General features: G+C 45.5%; 1 protein-coding gene across 2 annotated transcripts in view; it reads left to right on the top strand.

Annotated features, from left to right (window-relative positions):
• Positions 1-22,023, top strand: part of ADAM22 (ADAM metallopeptidase domain 22) — a 1,118,190-nt gene that overhangs the window by 924,799 nt on the left and 171,368 nt on the right. For both annotated transcript variants that reach the window (XM_069211564.1, XM_069211563.1), the window contains exons 17-20: positions 195-287; positions 7,208-7,288; positions 18,376-18,426; positions 20,022-20,085. In XM_069211564.1, the coding sequence (XP_069067665.1) occupies positions 195-287; positions 7,208-7,288; positions 18,376-18,426; positions 20,022-20,085 (289 nt within the window). The remainder of the gene's footprint in view (positions 1-194; positions 288-7,207; positions 7,289-18,375; positions 18,427-20,021; positions 20,086-22,023) is intronic.

Raw genomic sequence — 22,023 nt, 5'->3', positions numbered from 1 at the left:
CTTGTTTCGAGAAACTGAGGATGAAAAGATCGGTTTTATGTTGGGGGGGGCATCAATTTTGGTGAGCTTTTTAAAGTAGAAATGTTTAATGAATTGTTTATAGTTTGACAAACAAAATGGAATATTATCAGAAAGTACAGTTGTTCTTAGGTTTGCCTTTTAAAGTTTTATGCATATCTTGTCTCTTGACTTAGGAGTGTGCCAAGGAAGGAGAAGCATGTTGCAAGAAATGCACCCTAACTCAGGGTTCTGTATGCAGTAATGGACTTTGCTGTAAAACATGCCAGGTGAGTAGCCGATTCTTGATTTGGTGGGTAGTCTGTCACAGGACAAAAATATATCTGTGTTGCACAATTACATCCAATGACATGCACTGTTGATATTTTCTCATAGTACCTTGCACTTGCCTGAAGTACTTCCCACCAATCTTCACTAGACTGTCTATTGCAGTCTTTATTCACTTGGGATGACCCAAAAGAGCATTGTTATACCAAAAGCCCTCTAATGCCTATCCAACTAGTCAAGGTCAGCCCAAATTTAACAGACATCCCAGGAAGTAGTGGTAAGAATCAAAGGGGGTTATTCTAACTTTGGAGGAGGTGTTAATCCGTCCCAAAAGTGACGGAAAAGTGACGGATTTACCACCAGCCGTATTACGAGTCCATTATATCCTATGGAACTCGTAATACGGCTGGTGGTATATCCGTCACTTTACCGTCACTTTTGGGACGGATTAACACTCCTCCAAAGTTAGAATAACCCCCAAAGTCTGGAACATAAAATTTGGACTCAGTTTAATGAAGATTTTCAGTAATTAATGTCAGTGAAACCACATCATCTGAATAACTAAACTTAAAACAGTTAAGCAAAAACCTGTCTTTAGATTATCCACCTAAGGATTCACAAAGGTGTAGTGATTTACAATGTTGCTTTCTTGTAAATATCAAATAGAATGCACCCCTACATTTGATCCATGAGACTGCACTCCTCTGAATGGTTATGTCTCAAATACTTTAGAGCTGACCACAGCTTCCTGCTTATGCATCAATCATTGCCTCAATGCCACTGTCTTCAACTTAACTAAGTTTGTTAACTGTCAGCAAGGCAGAAGGAGTACCTCCCAAATCCAGAATAGCCCTGCCCTCTGCAAGTCCTAGATCGCATAGAAGACTTTTATTCACAGGGTCAGTGAGCAGAGTAAAAACCAAAATAAATGCCACCTAACTGAGATGGAAACTGTATGTGGTATCCTTTGTTAAGACACGTCAAATGCAGTACAGATGAGTGGTGGCCTGTACTGTACAAAATAAGGGATGATTTGTTTTTTCTTTACTTGGAGAACTCCCGACTATGGTGACTCAGAGGCAATGTAGTAGTTTCACACATGCCTGTTTCATGGCTGCAGTCTGTATTCAGTCCAGAAACTTGCCAGTAAAATAGACTGGCTAAAACAGTTTCACTGCAGAAATAGCTGATAAGGGTCTAACCGGTGATGATCTTGCTCCTACTCATGATAGCTGAAGTGTGTAAGTTAACACATTTCCCTCTGGCCATCTGTGGCCTCCTCATTTGTGTTGAACTGAGGGATTTTGTAATATAGGAGAGACCTACTCAGGGGTAATTTGACTGCCTCCCTTGCAACCCACATATGTTTGACCATTTGGTGCTCGATTCTCATCTGCAAGCGGGATATGCCTGACACCATATCTCCAGGACTGGTTGGTTTTTGTTTTCATGATTTGTGAACCTAGCAAACCTTTTCACTTGACTCTCGCACCTGACCAGTGCCTGATATATACATATATTAACGTACCCCACCCCCCCTACCCTGAGCTAGTATCTTGAACCTGCTTTGAACTTGAATGGAACCCCACAGCACTTCCCATGTTGCTATTCCCCATACAGATTAGGAAAAAGCATATGATTTGGAAAACCCTGTTTGCTTGCTGAGATTTGCTAGTAAAAGTGGGAAATGCATTGCCATATAAGTGCTAGGAGTTGCCTGAAACTACAAAGAGTGAAAAAGACCAAGCTTATGTGATGTTTGCTTGAAGGGTGACTCAAGTGGAGATTGCTGCAGCTATCAAATCACTAGCCACAGGTGAAACACCGGGACCTGATGAATTGCCAACAGACCTATCTAAAATGTACACTACACAATTAGGTCCGTGCCTGTTGAGGTTATATGAGGAGACAGCTGAGTTGGGCCGCTTAACTGCCTCTCATCAGGAGGTAACAGTGATTTCTTTGCCTAAACCTAACAAAAACTCCAAACTCATTGGTTCTTATACACCTTTAATGCTGCTTTATATGGATCATAAAATATTAGCAAAAGTACTGACAAAACGGTTTGCACCTCCGACATTGGTCCACCCAGATCAGAATGAGTTTGTGCCTGCTCACAATACCACACTCAATCTGCATCGTTTCTTCAGGGTCGGGATATATGCTGGCCAAACTAATCTGCTTGCTGGATGTTTAGTTTTAGATATAGAAAGTGCCTTTGACTCCCTGGAGTGGAGGTATCTTTTTGATGTATTATTATGCTTTGGCATAGGTCACAGCTTTAACCATTGAGCCAAATTAATATATTCCAACCCTCGCATTAGGGTGAAGACAGGGCCCCTTGTGTTGGACTCTATTGCCATACACAGAGGAACCAGAAAGGGATGCCCAGTTACCTTTTTTTGTTATTTGCCATAGCAATCGAGCCATTGGCATTGGCAGTGCGTCATGGCGGAAAAACTTGGGGTATTCCATTGGGGGATGAGACACATGCAATATTGCTAAATGCTGATGATATTTTAATCTACTTCAAAGACCTTCACGATGTTCCTGACACATAACTTCAACGGTTGCCCACTTCGCAACCATCTCTGGTTTACATTTAAACTGGACTAAATCATGCTTGTTCCCTTTTCTCCCGGGAGCATCAGACCTTTGTTTGCCACTCGGTGGTGTACACCTGTAAAGGCAACAAAACACATATAGATATTGACGTGTACCAATATATCATTCCATACCGGATGTCTTTGAAGGCAATGTCACAAGAGCTGTTACTTCTTTGCGATCCCAGATAGCATTCTGGCACACGCATCATGTCTGATGGGCCACCTCTTTCAGAGAAGGGGGTAGCACTTAGCCAGGGAATTTTCTGAATTATTAAATGTGAGGGCTATGATTCAGAGTAAATTTTATGTTTCACTTTCTTTTCTCTCCTGCACACATCTATAGTCTGTGTCCATTACAGGCACACTCACCATTGGGAGTACGATCCCCGGCTAAGTGCTACCCCCTTCTCTGAAAGAGGTGGCCCATCAGACATTGCAGTGCCGGTCTGATGAGGAGCTTGCCCAGTGATGAAGCTTGACATCCTATTGGATGTGTGAGGGCTGCTTTGCTCCTGACTTTTTTCATTTCCTTGTATATTAGTTGTGTTTCTTTTCATTTTCTGAGTTTGTGGAACAGTGTACTCTATTATTATTATCAGCACAGAAGTGCACAGAAGACGTCTACCCATAGTACCACATTGCCCCCAAAATCAAGTAATATGACAATATGTGTATTGCCTCTTCAGTAAACAGCATGTAGTTGATAAGAGAGAAAAAGAGTTCCATGGTTATGATTGTGAGTATGTGGTAGATGGCCAAGAAGCTCAGAGGCTATGGACCAGCAAGTGACTATGAACATTTGGGGCGGACAGACTGGGGCACTTAATTGCCTAAGACTGTATTCCATCTAGCAATGAGATGAAAACGTAGCCATCTGTTTCCTAGGACGGTATCATGATAAATATGAATGATTTTGATGTATTTGCATTTCTGTCCCTCAGTAAAATTCTAATGCTTCAGTAAATCTGGGTAGTTGGTTAAAATGATTGGCATGTTTGTAGGATGCAGAGCATTCGTCTTCATGCCATTGGCAAGACCATAAATATTCCAATTGTTACTGTGGCTTTACTTATGCTCTGTTTTATACCCTGCCACCTTTTCTGTCCACTAGTTAAAGCCCCTTTTCTGATACTCTCATTGTGGTTTATTAATAACTTCCCCTTGACCACAACATACGTTTTGTCAAGAAAGAGCCTGTTTAACTGGTGAGATTGTTTTTTAATCAATATGTTGAAGATTACATTCTGTGCACCAGGGATTTTAATGGCAAAATTGGTAAACTAACTGAGCCCCTCTACAGACCTGGTTGAAGGGTTAAACACTTATAAAGTTATTCCAGCCAGAGTATATCACAAAACATTTGATAATAATCATTGGTCATTCGTTGCCTTCTAGTTCAATAAATGGAATATGAGCCCAGATTGCCTAATCCGTGATTCAAGGCAACATAAGGGCTTAAGTGAGATTTACTAAGGCAAGCAAAGCCACCTTATGTGGCAATGCATAGCTTAGTAAATCCAGAATAAAACAAGGTGTCACAAATCTCTACCTTTCATTACTCTGCGTCCAGAAAGCATTCCATGGGTGGAGCATGGACATTCACATGTGCCCACCCTCAGATTTTGATGGAATCCCAGATTTACTGAGGGTAGGAAACCTGACCTGAGATTGCATCAAAATGGTCTGCCTCCCCAACAGAGACGTAACAATGAGAAATATCTGCATTCCTCCTCATTATTCCCTCTTTCTACGCGTGCTGCATTCTGCAGCGCATGTAAAAAGAAGAAAATTCCTGTAAGGATTGATTTTGTGCAGGAATGTGTCCCTTCCTGCACAAATACAATCCTGCCTGTAACACAGGCACCCTTGCATAATGGTGCAGTTGGAGAGCACAAGTGCATGAAATCTTGGTAGATATGGCACATTCCTGTTCTCTCCCTGTCGCACAGTGCAGCAAGTTGTCTTGCTACATTGTGTTGTGTGACAGTCTGTCACTTAATGTATTGTGGCAGTAGTTAGGTTAAGCACTTGTTTGTGACAGAAAGCCACCCCACCTTGTGAAGGGGCTTATCTTAATGTTGGGAGTGGGAGAAATATCCTCAACCAAACTGCTGATCTACAGGACGGATGAGGGAAATATGCTTGTTTGACAGACAAGATGGTCATCCCACATGAAATCTGTTCATTATGTTTAGATTGCCATGCCATTCCAGTTTGGACCCAGCCATATGCAAATCAGTCTTGACCCTGTTTTGACCAGTCTTGACCCTGTTCCTCATGGGAACAGTCAAGCCCGAATTGCCAGGCCAGGTCCTCCCTGGACCAGAAAAAAGCATTCTGGGACCGATTTTAGGGTATCACCCTTCATCAGCCAGGCTAGCTTGAATCAGGTGGCATAGCAAGTACAGGACCCACATCTGGGCATACCCTTCCCACTTAGTGAGACAAATGAAAAAACAACAGATGATGGACGGAATGCAGAGCAACTCAAACATTCACCCCAGTCACAGATCTGGGTTTAATCCTTCAGTTTTTTTGCTTGCCATGCCATTCCAGTTTGGACCCAGCCATATGCAAATCAGTCTTGACCCTGTTCCCCATGGGAACAGTCCAGCCCGAACTGCCAGGCCAGGTCCTCCCTGGACCAGAAACAAGCATCCTGGACCGATTTCAGGGTCTACCGTGAATTTCTGGAATATTCTACCGCATTTGACCACATTGATAGATCCTGACAATGAGAAAAGCTGACTGAACTTGGTAAACCTAGATGAATTAATAATGAATATTGGTGAGATGTACAGTAAAACATGGTCCTTTGTGAAGTCAGATGGAGAGGGAATTAGTAAGCGGGTGTAGTGAATGGGCTTCATTAGGTAGATCTTCCTTATGCTGCTGTTTCTATTCAATGATTACAGGTGCATCATCAAATCTGATTTCAATGTAATATGTTATAACTCTGCTTAATTGGTACAGTAGCATATTGGGAAAATATATTGTGAGGACGGTGTGTCCTTCTGGTTTTTACCCTCTAATGGTTTGTAAAGTTCATTAAACTCCCTAGTGTAAGACCCACATGAACATGTGTAAGACCCACATGATGTTTTTTAGTTGTTCTGTATGTGGCAGTGTTTGTTTCTGGAACTATTGCTGCCTACTGGAAGGGGAGTCCCATCGATTGATATCTTGGAATTTCTATTGACAAAAAACTCAATTAGAATGCCCATTATAAAGCACATGTTTAGCCAGTACTTTCTCACAATAAAAAGATTTTACCTTGTTGCAGTTGATAACATTCTATAAAATGAAGATCCTATATTTGAATGTCTTTGGGGCATCGGCATGGCTCCCTGGGATTATCCACTGTTTGGAGAAAGTAAAGGTCTCATCTTTGCAAAGCTCGCTTAAGATGCAGCATCCTCCTGATAGGAGGGTTTTCGTTTGGAATGAGTTGTCTTCCCCTTCGGAGGATTGCCGTTTACAGGATGTTGTGTTAGCTCTTCCTGTTTCAACAGCGGAATTGCATTTTTCTCTGTGATCATACCCTAGGAATTGTTGGACAGTGCTGGAACAGCAGAATCCATTACTATATCATCCTTTAAAGGTGTCTTGGTGTGATGGATGAGTTTGACGCATCCCGGCATCCCCCAAAACACAAATAGAATATGGAACATATTCATTATTTGTAAATTGCGGAAATGTTCTTACGTGGATTGTGACATAGCTTTCACGTATAAAAAGCTCTTTATCATGAATAATACTGGCTAACGAAGGTTGCATAAACCAAAATACTTGCCCACGCTCCAGGATGTTGGGCACTTAAAACAGTGAAAGCATTGTTGTCTAGGTCAACACCGTTCTACGAGGTCACTGATCTTATAAATGTGTTCTAAGATTCAGACTGCATTGTGGTTCAGCAGAATATAAACCCCGTGCCATATGTAAGCTCTACATGTTCTAGTTATGCAAGATTTCCGTGTACACATAAGACTCTGTTGTCATAATCAAACATTGATTGTATTAGTGAAAGTGATTAATGTTGAGAGATTTGCAGAAAGCAAGTTCTTGAAAATGTAAGCTGCTGAGATAAACATGAAATGCGCATTTGTTTATATAGTTAACTAGTACTAAATCATAAAAGTAAAAAATAGAGGAGTAAATAAATATTATTTTGAAAATACTCGGGGTTTAATAAATATGGCATTTGTTTCTGATTTTTATTCAATCATATTACCATCAAATCACGTACGCTTTGTATAAATGCGAATATCTTTGCGTATGTTCATGTATCAGTTTTCTACTTACAATTTCTTTTTTAGTTTAACTTTAAAGGGGCCAGATGTCGAGACGTTGTAAATGACTGTGATATTCCAGAAAGCTGTACAGGAAACTCCAGTCAGGTAATGGTATCCTTTACGCTGGTAATGCAGTATAACCTCAGCAAAACAAAACAGAACAATGCATGAAATAATATTCAAGGAGATGGAGCAGTGCTTTGGAGAATGAACCTCTTGTAACCCATTTTGTTTGTGGTTATTTTGCTAAAGCTTACTTTCACACCTTCAAAATATTGGTACAAATTTTCAAGCAGATAACATGACTTGACTTCAGTTTTATATTGTAGAAAATCAAAAGTAGCTCATTTCAAATTACTTGGGGCATGATGTATTAAGCATTTTTGCCTTGGTAGACCTGCCATCCTCAAAATCACAGGCTTTGCAGCAGCAAAAATGCAATTTGCAACTTCTAATCAACTTGCAGAATACACGTTTCGCCCCTTACCGACTCACAATGGAAAAGATGCCTGTAATGGGTGAGATCCTCCCATTTACACGGTTTTAGATTAATGTTGTAGCTATGAAACCAAGGATAAGTTTCATAGAACCAAAAGGGAGTGGTTACAGATATGCAAAGGTGAAGCTTCCTCCAAAGGACATCTTCCATCTTCTGAATGATATATACCGACATCATGATGTGCGAACAATGGTCCTAAGGACCGCCCTCAAATGTAATTCACTGCACAGTGGCCTTTTATTTTCAGTGAGGTATAGCTTGGATTCTGAGACACGCATCTGGACATACCCATCACGCCTAGGGCGTTGCACTGAAACAAAAACTGTGATGGGTGGAGTGCTTGAATTAATCTCAGCTATTTGCAATTACTCTGGGCTACAATACAGCTCATCATTATTTTCCCATGCCATCGCAAAATGGACCAGCTGTTATTCCTATGGCAGGTTTCCATCTAGTGTGATGTAGTGGGTGAAAAGATGAACTGGAAGACAGCCCTGAGTGTAATAAATATTCAAGTTTCTATTTACTGGGTACAAAGAACCCCATTGCATCACTTGACTCTCAATGTAGTAAAACCTAATAGGGGATGGTGTGGGCTAGTAATCCCACCTTGCTGGTACGCAATAACAACACTCAATAAATGGTTGTGCTGTCAGTAGTTTTTTTCTTTTGAAAAGGAAAATGTTTTTTATTACACACATAGACACGCACACTACTAAATACTGTGAATTCAATTACAACTATGCACAATCAGGTAGATGACAATACCTTTGGTGACATCCTCATATCACGTTAGACCTCTAGTGGGCCCCGAACTCTATAACCACCATACTTCCCATCTATACTAGTTGCACCATCAAAGTATAAGGGGGTGTCAATATCAATAAGGCAGGCATACCGGCTTTGTCAGATTGTAAACCCATCAATAAAAGCGGAGACCATGTTATAATATGCCAATGCACCACCACTTAAATGAATGGGGATAGTACCAATGTGCTTTCCATGTTATAACCCACAATTGAAGTCAATGGGGTTAATACCAACATTCAATAGCATTCATTATACTGTGGACCCTTGTATTTAACGTTCACTAACATTGCCAATAGAGCAGTGAATTCACAAACGTATCCTAAGAGAATGTATCACACACTGCTACCAGTGGGTGTGGTTGTAACAACCGTCAGCGGTTTCTGTACCAAACATGTACAAAAAGATGTTGGATATACAATTATAAAAGGCGTAAGTAAGTCAGCAAGTGAACCTGTAGTTGTTTGCGTTCTTAGGTGATTTAGTTGTTCCAGAAACAGGATAACAGCCAACACATATTTCATCCCTTGGACTTTATCAAGGTTTCTAGTAGATTTATAGTTGGAGCATGCAGGTACTAGGTTTGAGTATAATCAGAAGTAGCATGAATGTTTGTCCACAAGGTATACACACTTCACACTAACATTGGTGGTGGCCCTGCCCTTCCCTGGGGCACCAGGAAAGACACTTTGTGAAGTTATTTTTTCACCCTGGAGGATTCTGGGCCGCTCCTTCTTCTGAAGCTTTGTATTTGGTATGAGTGACTTTCCAGCTTCTGTCATGTTTTACATGCAGCCTCACACCACATTTGTTTCTTATTTGATGGTGCCCAGGTCCCACCCATGGCACCCACAGTTTTTTTTTCTTTGTTGAGAGTGGTTGTTTTCTTATTTGCAAGAGCATGGGCCCCACCCATGTCACCCACAGGCATTTTCCTTTGTGGAGGGTGGCAGAGGGAACCCCAAGGCCACTGCCACCCCAGCTGGCTACCAATGTGCAGTACCTTTCCTTTGGTGCAGCTTGGGAGCCGGCAACTCTCTTCAGGGCTCCTGTTGTGGCAGGAGCCAACCCTTGTACTGAGCTCCATCCTGTGGGCAGGAGAAGAGCAGTTCCCCCTGCCCAGACATGGGCATGGGGGTGGACAACATGCCTGACCACATTACTTCTCTGTCCCGAGAAACTGAATCTCCTGCCCAGGCACAAGAACAGAGTTAGGGAAGATGCCTGCCCACATTACCTCTCTGTCCCAAGGGATGGGATCTCCCGAACAGTGCACTCTTGCAGCAGGCCCAGTTAAAGGGGGGAGACGTTGGCTCAGAGATGGAGCCTTGACCTCACTCCCTCCTCATCCATATTTTAAAGGTAGAGGATGCACTGACCCCCTAATCCTGGCCCACCCCAGGTATATTTTCAGAAACAACACTGAAGCACCATGCCCTTTGTTCTCTGCTCAGTCACCTTAAGAGACCAAGCTTTAATTACTAATTTCTCAGGCCACATAGGGCCCATTTTGATGATGTTTTACTTGTTTTGTTCCTGGTGGCCAACCCTAGTTACTAGGAGCATTTTCTTTAAGCCGCCTTGAAAGTGTCCACTGTTTACTGAGAGTGGGATTTTCTGGATCCCTGGACCAGACCTGTCCCCTGTCTGCCTCCTGGTGCTCTTCGTCTGACTCTGGGGGTGTCTTGAGTAGTCCCTCTACAGCCAACAAGAAGCACATCCTCTCCTCCATACTCTCAAGGTCCCAGAGCCTCTTGACTACTTGAAGGGCACCTGTGTGTTAGCATAGTCAAGGGCCAGTCCAGAGACGTCCTAAGCACTGAGGGTCCCCCAGCAGGTCCATTTCCGCAAATCCATGGGCATAAGGGGGCTAGTGCCATTAATTTTTGAGAGACCTATCCTAACCCTGGGGCTCAGCAGGAATCAAAGTCCTAAAGTCCATCCTTGCAGGGACATCAGCTGCCTTCTTCTTCTAGCTGGGCATTCTTTCACCATTGTCTCTCCCAGGTTCAGTGTCTTCTTATCCGTCTCTACCTTGTGCAGGGAGTTTTAAGTTGGGGGGAATGTTCTAGAAGCCAGACACCCCTGGCCAGTTCTAGGGTGACACACCGTCAGTCCAGTCCTATCGCAACCATCCTGCACAGCATCTGAGACATTCCAATCTGGCGAGTTCAAGTTGTCTGTGAAAAGAGCTTCCTTGACAGCCTTACCACCAAAACTTCAAAGGTGAGCCTCTCCTGTGATTGGCTCCAGGGGTCTGGCACTCCTCAGTTTTTGCTGTGCGCCTGCACTGTCCCAGCCCAGGTATAGTGTAACAAGCTAATTAACAGATGCAGATTTTCTCCCACTCCTTCCTTTCCCAGGAGCTGGGTAAAACACTGCTAATGACTCTATTGTGTGGGAAGACCATTGAATGTTGTTTTGGAAACAGCGTAAATAACTTGGCCCAGTAGGTTGGGACAAAAGCCTGAAGCCTGATGCTGAGCTAAGCCAGGGAAATATGACAATTCTTATAATGCCATAAGGAGTGTAGGTATGATGTCAGGAACTGTGGAGCTACACTTGAGATGCAGGTTTACCCATAGATTGATACCTGATTTACTGCAGATTTCACCTGTAATGTGTAATGCAGTTTAACACCACAGGCTTTTAGAAAGCACTACAGAACTTCACTGTGAATGCCACTGACATTATAAGGCCTACCCCAGGTCTGTAACAATCCTTGAAGAGTCCCTTCTACAACAAGCTACCTTTGCACAGAAACCGGGCAACGCAAAATGGCAGTCAGTCTCACACTTACTATGCAAACACGCACACAGCCATGTGCGTACATGGTCACATGTAACCAGTCCAGAGCATCTTACAGTAGATGTGCAGAGGCCCTATCTTAAAAGGCAGACACTGGTGGTTAGAGCACTCTGACCTTTTGCCATAAACATACTGTGAGTGGGACTGAGGTGGTGAGACTCACTCACATTAAAAGTCCAAAATCCAGGTAGCCAAAGGCAAAAAATACAGGGGCGTTAAATGGGTGGAAACCCTTTGCTATTGTTATCCATAAAATGCTCCTCTCCTATTGAGAGGATATCATTGCTCCATGCACAATCAGTTATGTTTTAAGAGTTTGTAACTGAAGGTCAAAATATGACTTTCTTCACTTTCAATTTAGAAAACTGAAAAAACATATTTTGTCATACAGTTACACTAGTGGGCTTTAGAAATTAGCGGAATAGTTTCTCCTTTAAGGAAACTAACAAAATAATTTACACCAGTTTTGACAACCATTTGCAGACTCACTCTATAGAACTTATAACCAGAGACGATTGAAGGCATGGGATAAATGGGCTGTGGCCCAGGTCCCAAGTCCCAAGCCTTTCAAGGGGGTGGGGGGATAAAACCAGCTGAGTGTTGCAGAGACTTGCCCTGATGGTCTTCAGTAATTCTTGAAAAAAATGTTTTAAATACTGTTGTCCTTTAATTTATTTTAATGTGGGTGATGTGTGAGTCTGTTACAAGCATTTTGTAGAGACATGCTGTGTTTACATTTCATGCAACATCCATAATTTAGTGCAAAAGAATACCTCACATATGAGAAATGGGAGGATGATACACAGAATATGTGCAGCAATATTAGTGAGGCGCTGCTGTGTTACAATATTAAAAACACGCGTCACTGTCCGTGAATAATAGATTTAAATACATTTAAAATTTGGACGAGGGTGCCTGTGCACTGTCAGTGAACTGGCCAAAGAGGATGTGAAAGAGCTGAAACTGGATCATAAATTCAAAGCTGTTCTGACTAGGCCACCCCCCAAATCCGTTTGGCCCAGGGTCCCCAAAATCCTTAATATATACCTTCTTATAGCCGAACTTGTGGCCACAAGGTTCTTGTTTTGGTAATCATATACATCTGAATGTCATTTACCGTCATTTATAATTGTGTGCTATCCCTTCAGTACTACCTCAGAGGTATTAATTAGGATACTACAGTCTATACATGAATTATTACCACACATTTAGTTCTTTTTCAGACACAAATAGTGAATAATTTACAGAAATATCAGATCCACAATGTTTCCACATTTATTTGTGCATTGTTACTCAAGTATTTTGCAAGTGTTAAATGGGCATCTATTTCCATCGAATGTTGAGAATGTAAAGCTGTAACAACACAACCCAGCGGATGTAATACTGCATTACTAAAAACCAGTACCATGTGATAAAAGGTTTGTAATCTGATTGCTGCACATTTCTCATATTTTCCTATCATTCACAAGAAGGCCCTTAAGCTTATTGTTTACATGAAACGTAAGGGAATGTCCCGGATGTGACTAGGTTTGAGCTCACGCAGCTGCATGGTCACCACCCAGGCCATCCCTCAAGTCACTGTCACGCAGTTGTGGTAATCTCAGTGTTTGCTGCAGCTGGAAGTGGTCATCAGGTTTCATTGGTATGTTCTGGCCTAATTATTCCATATTATAATATTTTTAATACACCATAAGCAAAATTGCTATAGGCAAGCAAGGCTGCCGCTGTGCTTATAATTGATTGGGCATGCAGTCTGCATCATAGGAGCATTCATTTTATTCTGCTGTACTCATACCATCTGAAGGAACTGCGGACAATTCTTCAGTCCTGCGTGTTCTCTCTTCTTCTTTGTCCTTCTTCTGTGTTCTTCATCTGTGTTCTTCTTCTGTGTACTTCATCTGTGTTTTTCGTATCCTCTGCTTCTCAGATATCTCCTCTTCTGCCTGACTCCTCTTCCTTGACTCTTCTCACCTCCTCTTCTTTACCCTTCTTCTTGGCTCTTCTCTCCTCTGTTCTTCTGTTCTTGACTCCTCGCTCCTCTTCTTCTTTACCATTCTTTCTTCTTGGCTCTTCTCTCTTCTGTTCTTCTGCTCCTGACTCCTCGCTCCTCTTCTTCTTTTACCTTCTTCTTGGCTCTTCTCTTTTCTGTTCTTCTGCTCCTGACCCTTCTCTCTGTCCTTCCTTACTCCCCTCCACCTCTGTAACCCCCCCTCCCCTATCTTCCTATCGTTCTTCCTTACTCCCCTCCACCTTTAACCTCCCTCCCCTATCTTTTCTCCCCTCCCCTCTACCTGACCCCCCCACCCTCCGCTTTCCCGCCGCCACCTCCTGCTCGCCTCCGCCCCCCTGCTCCCATTCGTCGCCCCCCTCCCGCCCCCCACCCCCAGATGACCCCTCCTCCCCCCTCCTCCCTCTTATGGCGGCCGCTGCGCGACAGAGTTAGCGACCCTTGACCCAAGGGTAGGTCGCTCCCCCTGCCGCTGCAGCTCCACCAGCCCAGGCTCCTGTAACCTCCAAGCAAGTCCTGCGAAAATACAGTAAGTACTCCCCCCGCCCAGCCCCTCTCCCTGCCCCACGCTACTCACCTCTTCTCCTGTGCCTCTGTCTTCTGCCTTCCGCGCTCCCCTCCTGCCTCTCTCCGCTCCTCCGCCGTCCTTCTTCCCTTCGCTCTCTGCTCCTCTACTGCAGCCCTCTTGCTGCGTGTTCTGCTCTGCCTCGGCCCCGCTCCTCTTCCTCACCGCGTTCTCTTCCTGCTTCTTTCTTCATCTTTGGTCTTCTTCTGTGTTCTTCATCTGTATTCTTCATCTGTGTTCTTCTTCTGTGTACTTCATCTGTGTTTCTTCCTTCTCTTCTGCACCGCTTTCTTCTTTCTTCATCTGTGTTCTTCATCTGTGTTCTTCTCTCTTCCCTGCACCCCGTCCTGCGTGTTCTCTCTTCTTCTTGTCCTTCTTCTCTGTTCTTCATCTGTGTTCTTCCTCTGTGTACTTCATCTGTGTTCTTCTTCTGTGTACTTCATCTGTGTTTCTTCCTTCTCTTCTGCACCGCGACCTGCGTGTGCTTTCTTCTTTCTTCATCTGTGTTCTTCATCTGTGTTCTTCTTTCTTTCCTGCACCCTGTCCTGCGTGTTCTCTCTTCTTCTTTGTCTTTCTTCTGTGTTCTTCATCTGTGTTCTTCTTCTGTGTACTTCATCTGTGTTCTTCTTCTGTGTACTTCATCTGTGTTTTTCGTATCCTCTGCTTCTCAGGTCTCTCCTCTTCTGCCTGACTCCTCTTCCTTGACTCTTCTCACCTCCTCTTCTTTACCCTTCTTCTTGGCTCTTCTCTCCTCTGTTCTTGACTCCTCGCTCCTCTTCTTCTTTACCATTCTTTCTTCTTGGCTATTCTCTCTTCTGTTCTTCTGCTCCTAACTCCTCGCTCCTCTTCTTCTTTTACCTTTTTCTTGGCTCTTCTCTCTTCTGTTCTTCTGCTCCTGACCCTTCTCTCTGTCCTTCCTTACTCCCCTCCACCTCTGTAACCCCCCCTCCCCTATCTTCCTATCTTCCTATATTTCTTCCTTACTCCCCTCCACCTTTAACCCCCCCTCCCCTATCTTTTCTCCCCTCCCCTCTACCTGACCCCCCACCCTCCGCTTTCCCGCCACCACCTCCTGCTCGCCCCCGCCCCCCCTGCTCCCATTCGTCGCCCCCCTTTTGCCCCGCCCCCAGCTGACCCCTCCTCCCCCCCTCCTCCCTCTTATGGCGCACCCTGCGCGGCCGCGCCGCTGGCGCGCCGAAGGCGCACCAAAGGCAAGCCCGTCAGCGCCCGTCCGCGCCTGGACCGCGCCCAGCGCCACGACCCCTGGCCCCCAGCACTCCCTAACCCTGCAGCACCGCTACGACCCCATCACCCTCCACGCCCTCAACCCAGGGCGCTCCAGCACCTGCTTCCAAGCCAACCCGAAACGTACCCACGGACCCTTCGTATGTCTCACCTGCAAACTCACCTTCCACCACGAAACCACCACGCCCGCCAGCCCACGCGCCAACAACCACCTCAAATGCATCCTGATCAACGCACGCTTCGTCCACAAGCACGCCGTTGAACTTTGGGACCTCCTGGACTCCACCGCACCGGACGTCGCCTTCATCACTGAGACCTGGATGAACGCCTCCTCGGCCCCCGACATCGCCATAGCCATCCCCGACGGCTACAAGATTTCCAGGAGAGACTGCACCAACCAAGTAGGGGGAGGAATCGCCATTGTCTTCAAGGACTCCATCAACGTCACCACCTCCACCGAAGACACCCCCCTCGCCGCCGAACACCTGCACTTCCAGATCCACACCGACCCCAGGACCACCCTCAGAGGAACTCTCATCTACAGACCCCCTGGACCACGCGCCCTCTTCAGCGACTCTATCACTGACTTCATCTCCCCGCACGCCCTTGCCTAGCCGGACTACATCCTCCTCGGTGACCTCAACTTCCACCTGGAACAGAACAACGACCCCAACCCCACCGCCCTGCTCGACAACCTCGCCAACTTCGGTCTCAAGCAACTGGTGATCACCCCCACCCACATCGACAGACACACGCTCGACCCCATCTTCTCCGCCAGCAACCACGTATCCTTCAGCCACGCCTCCACTATACACTGGACCGAACACAGATGTGTCCACTTCACCTTCCGACGCGAGACTCGCCACCTCCGCACTCTACCCATCCCACGCCAACTTTGGAACAAAATCCCAGCGGAACAGCTTCTCTCCACTCTCAGCGACAACCAACCCACCTTCTCCACCGACCCCAACGACGCAGCCCTCAGCCTCACGCATTGGATCACCAACTGCGCAGACAACCTCGCTCCCCTCAGACGCCTCCTCCCAAGACAGACCAACACCAAAAAACCTCTCTGGTTCACTGATACCCTCAAGGAATAAAAAAAAAAACGCCCGCACCCTCGAGAAAGCCTGGCGCAAGGACCACACCGCAGATAACTTGACTGCCCTCAAGAACGCTACTCGCGAACACCATCAACTGATTCGCGCCACCAAAAGAAATTTCTTCACAGACAGACTGGACAAAAACACTCACAACAGCAAAGAACTCTTCAACATCGTCAAAGAGCTCTCCAACCCTAACGCCAATGCCATCACGCCCTCACAAGACCTCTGCAACTCCCTCGCCACCTTCTTCCATCGTAAGATCACCGACCTACACGACAGCTTCGGACACCAGACCCAGCCAACCACCACAGAACCCACAACCCCAGCCATCACCCTCAACGCCTGGACTCACATCAACACGGAACAGACCAAAGCCACCATGAACTTCATCCACTCCGGTGCCCCCTCGAACCCCTGCCCACACTTCATCTTCAACAAAGCCGACGACATCATCGCCCGCATCTCCAGACCATCATCAACAGCTCGTTTTCTTCTGCCACCTTCCCCGAGAGCTGGAAACACGCTGAAGTCAACGCCCTACTGAAGAAACCTACGGCAGACCCCAGGAACATGAAGAACTTCCGCCCCATCTCGCTCCTCCCCTTCCCTGCCAAAGTCATAGAGAAAACCGTCAACAAGCAACTTACCAACTTCCTTGAAGACAACAACCTACTCGACCCCTCTCAGTCCGGATTCCGAGCCAACCACAGCACAGAAACCGCCCTCATCTCAGTCACAGACGACATTCGAACTTTGATGGACAACGGAGAAACAGTCGCCTTCATCCTCCTCGACCTCTCGGCTGCCTTCGACACCGTCTGCCACCGAACCCTAATATCCCGCCTCCGCTCCACCGGGATCCAAGGACTGGCCTTGGACTGGATCACCTCCTTCCTCTCCAACCGCTCCCAAAGAGTCTACCTCCCACCTTTCCGCTCAGACCCCACCGAGATCATCTGCGGCGTCCCACAAGGCTCCTCGCTCAGCCCGACTCTCTTCAATGTCTACATGAGCCCCCTCGCCGACATCGTACGCAAACACAGCATCATCATCACCTCCTACGCCGACGACACTCAGCTGATACTTTCCCTCACCAAGGACCCCACCAGCGCCAAGACCAACCTGCAAAATGGAATGAAAGACGTCGCAGATTGGATGAAACTCAGCCGTCTGAAACTGAACTCAGACAAAACGGAAGTCCTCATCCTCGGAAACACCCCGACCGCCTGGGACGACTCCTGGTGGCCCACGGCCCTTGGCACCGCACCAACCCCATCAGACCACGCACGCAACCTCGGTTTCATCCTGGACCCACTTCTCACCATGACCAAACAAGTCAACGCCGTATCATCCTCCTGCTTCCTCACCCTCCGCATGCTCCGAAAGATCTTCCGTTGGATCCCCGCCGACACCAGAAAGACCGCGACCCACGCCCTCGTCACGAGCCACCTGGACTACGGCAACACCCTATACGCAGGAACCACTGCTAAACTCCAGAAACGTCTGCAACAAATTCAAAACACCTCCGCCCACCTCATCCTCGACATACCCTGCAACAGCCACATCTCCGCCCACCTGAGACACCTGCACTGGCTTCCCGTCAACAAAAGGATCACCTTCCGACTCCTCACCCACGCACAAAAAGCCCTCCACAACAAGGGACCCGAATACCTCAACCGTCGCCTCAGCTTCTACACACCCACCCGTCAACTTCGCTCCACCAACCTCGCTCTCGCCGCCGTCCCTCGCATCCGCCGCACCACGGCAGGTGGGAAATCCTTCTCTTACCTGGCGGCCAAGACATGGAATTCCCTCCCCACCAACCTCAGGACCACCCAGGACCACTCCGCATTCCGGAGGCAACTCAAGACCTGGCTCTTCGAGCAGCAGTAACCCCTTCCCCCTAGCGCCTTGAGACCCGCACGGGTGAGTAGCGCGCTTTATAAATGTTTATGATTTGATTTGATTTGACAATACAATGCCATCAATAGAATATAATATTAGTGCACTTTTAGAACGTATAAAATAGTTACCTTGGGGGTCCGCATTGCTAGCGAAATTTAATAGATTACATCAAACCACGTTTTGTGCCTTACTTATCTCACTTTTTAAAAGCTTCGTCTTGCCTAAATATTATTTCTATTTTCTCTCCAGTGTCCTTCAAATATTCATAAGATGGATGGCTACTCGTGTGATAATGGATTGGTAAGAATCTTTTTTTGCAGATTAATCGTTACCACGCTTACCAACGTTGACTTTATGCACACGGCGCCTGCCGACGCACGGGGACCAATTCACAAATATATTTCAAAAAGTCACACATATATGAATTGTATGTTTCTCCTTGTGATTTGCATGCCTTTACAGTGGTTACAGGTTTACAGGAGAATACCCGGCGGTATGTATGCCGAGGTACACAAGTCATAGATTTCCATGCATACACCAAACTCTCTATATGTTCTTTTGAGGTTTACTAGCAGGGTGGACAATACACAGGAGTAAGTAAAGATTGAATGAGCATTACCACATGTAACTCTTTAAAATTATTACGAACCTGGAAAATATTTTTCCTGGCGGAGAAGCCTGTTTTTCCTACACTCGCATGAAATATGGGAGGCTTCCATAACTTTTCTCTCCCTGCAAACACGCTCATTCCTACCTTTTTGTAAAGACACGTTATGAGTGTTTCCAGGGTGGCACTGATCATGCAAAATGTTTGTGCCTGCCCATGAACTGCAAACTTTGTGGGTGTTGCCGTTTTGCTGTGGCTGACGATGCGTTTACTACTGCAGCAAGTCTGCTGTACTAGCTGATTTTGGCCAATAACAACAAGTGCAGCCTGAAAAATGCACCTCCTGATTCTGTACATCAGCATTTCCAAAGTGTGACCAGAAGTTCACCTTTTTGCACACCGATGTGGCGCTTTGGTGTCCAGAACGTTCCGTGATTCAGGCTTGGTAGGTGTAACTGATCATGGAACATGGGGAAGGTTAATGGAAAAATGGGTACATGGTTTCATTATACTTTGTTTTCTAATATAATTCGGAATGTTTATTAAAGAAGGTGTGTGACAATTACTTTGAGGGGTAGTAATTAAAGGTATTACAGAAACCTGCCAAGCACGTTCACCACATTTTATTTATGCAGTTAGGATTAGCACTTTTCAGATGCTATCCATCCAAAATCCTAGACGATTGAAGAATATATCTTCTGCAATATAATATGTACCTTGCTGTAATGATGAAGTAACAGCTGTCCTTCTAGGCATAAAATAATTTCCCTATAATTGTAACTAGACCGAGGATTCTTGACAAGGAAATTGTGAGCTACCCCTGCAGCTGTTCACAACACTTAAATCAGTCATGGCTTTAGCTCTAATTTCTGGTTTCATATTTAATGTTGTGGATTTATTTCATGTGATTGCCATGCAATGCAGCTAGTAATAACTATGATCTCCATGACAGACATGAGAAGCACACCTCTCATCCCTGATCCCTGTGTCCATCTTTGTAATTAAAAGGGAAATGTTTTGAAATACTTTTCCTTACACTATCAAACATTATCAGGGAACATTCATCGTGAGGCAGATAAAGAATGGCTTTTCCTCATAGCAAGTAGTGTGTTTTGAAAACGAGTTTACTCTGACATAATGATCACTGTTTTATGTGTGAATTTGAGGGTAATAAGTAGTCAAATAAGCAAAAGAAATAAGAAATGTAAAGTAGACAAGAATATAATACAAAACATGAAACAAACCACTCTTACCTAAAATGTTCCTTTTTTGTTGTTTTGTCTTACAGGGTCTCTGCTTTGGCGGTAGATGTAAAACCCGAGACAGACAGTGCAAGTACATATGGGGACAAAGTAAGTACTAGGACAAGGCTTCTACTGCAAGTTATGAACATCAATAAAGGGTAGGCCGGCAGTGGCGTAAAGAAACTTGAGGCCCACCCTGCACAGTACATGGAGGGGCCCCTCTCCAGACTCACTTGGGAGGTCTTAGGCCAGTGTACTTTGCTGAGGGGGCTATCTGGAGCTCGGGGCCCCGTGTACCGCAGTGGCTGCGGGGGAGTTTGTAAAACCACTGTAGGCAGGGTCTGCACCTGCAACCAGTGGATATCCCTTTGCCACCTCTGCAGGTCTTAGTGGTCATGGAAGCTGTACCAAGTATAGGACATAGGACATAAACTGGTCTCTGTGAACCTAGTCCACTCACAATAGCTTCCACACCTTGTTCTTCCCCTAGCAACAAACAGGAGAGTGTTGAGGGATTAAGGGATGTAATTGTGTTCAACCTTGTCAAGTTATTAGGAGTTAAAGGCAGTGCTATGTCATTTTCACTACCATTGACACTATGGTGATGCAGTGATCTGCATATGTTTATAAGTAGAAAGCTCCTATATCCACTTTTCAACTGCAACAGCTGAGGAATCCATTGAGGTGTTCGGGGGACCTGCTAGCAGATGGATGGTGCTGGTTCCAACTCTAAGGAGAGTGTGCCTCTGTGATTCATTCACATAATGCAGCCCTTTCTGCCCCCCTTATGCCATTTTTGTCAACCCTCCTTTAAGTTCCTACTTGCTGTAGTCTGCTAGATTTCAGCTCGTCTAGTGAACAATTGCCTTGCTCTATAAGGGACATATTTACAATGATATACACACTAAGAGAGGGGTGAGAAGAAAAAATTCTCCGACCTCACAATCTATAAGTCACTATCACAAAAAGGACAAGAAACCACAGTAGATGTCCCTAGCACAACAGAAGAAACGCTACATCAGGCACAACTAAACTGTTAAAATGTTTCCCTCACCCACTGTTCGTGGCATGCTTCATCATATGGCTTTGCTCCCACATCCCCATGATCACCAACGTCAGGGATGGAGCAATAGGGTAGTGGAAACAATACAACACAGAACATACAGGGATCAATCATGCAGAAAACCACTCACAACCGTTAAAACTATCTCATGGGTGTCCGATGCTAGTCTTTATTCAGGGGTCCCCTGCATAGGATTACATTTTAACTCATGGTGGTGATATTGGGACTCAATCACTCATTCACCACAAATCTCTGCTCCTAAGTCGACATGTTTCGGCTGCATCCATTGCCCATAAGGGTCAGTCGGCCTTCATCAGGACCATAGATCCCCTCTATCATGTCCCCTACTTGCTATCATATGGCTTCAATCAACAGGCTGGCTTGGACTCAATTGTCCCTTATCAGCACACACACTCTGGATTATCGAGTTTTCATGGTGTATCTCCTAAACTGGAGCTCAGTGGGAGCACCTCCCAGTAGTGACACATTTATCAAGGTGCCTGTGCCTCCTCTTTGGTCACTCGTAGCTCTGTGAAGTTTCTTCTGTTGTGCAAGGGACAGCTACCCTGGTTTCTTGTCCATTTTTACAAGGCCCATGGTGTAGAGCGGCGCAGCAAGTGACTTGCTACGCTGCCCTGCACAACTGGAAAAGGGCAGAAATGTGCTGCATCTACAAGATACTGTGTAATTCTGTCCTCTTCTTCTGCGCTGGTGCACAAATGTCTGCCATGCACCAACGCAGGCACCCTTGCATCATAGTGCAAGGGTGTGTGCTTTGTGGGGATGATTGCTTTTGTGCAGGAAGGGATGCCTTCTTGCACAGAAACAATGAATGGACGCAGTTTCCTCCTTTTATGTGTGCTGCTGAATACAGCACACATAGACATACGAAAAAACAGGGAGGAATAATTATATTTATCCCTGTTGCTCATCCCTTAGGCCACCCCTGGGGAGGTGCAGGCTTTTGACGCATTCCTAGGTTT

This window comes from Pleurodeles waltl, chromosome 10 (assembly GCF_031143425.1).
Source record: "Pleurodeles waltl isolate 20211129_DDA chromosome 10, aPleWal1.hap1.20221129, whole genome shotgun sequence".
Taxonomy (NCBI): Eukaryota; Metazoa; Chordata; class Amphibia; order Caudata; family Salamandridae; genus Pleurodeles; species Pleurodeles waltl.
This window is presented reverse-complemented; position numbering and strand designations above follow the sequence as displayed.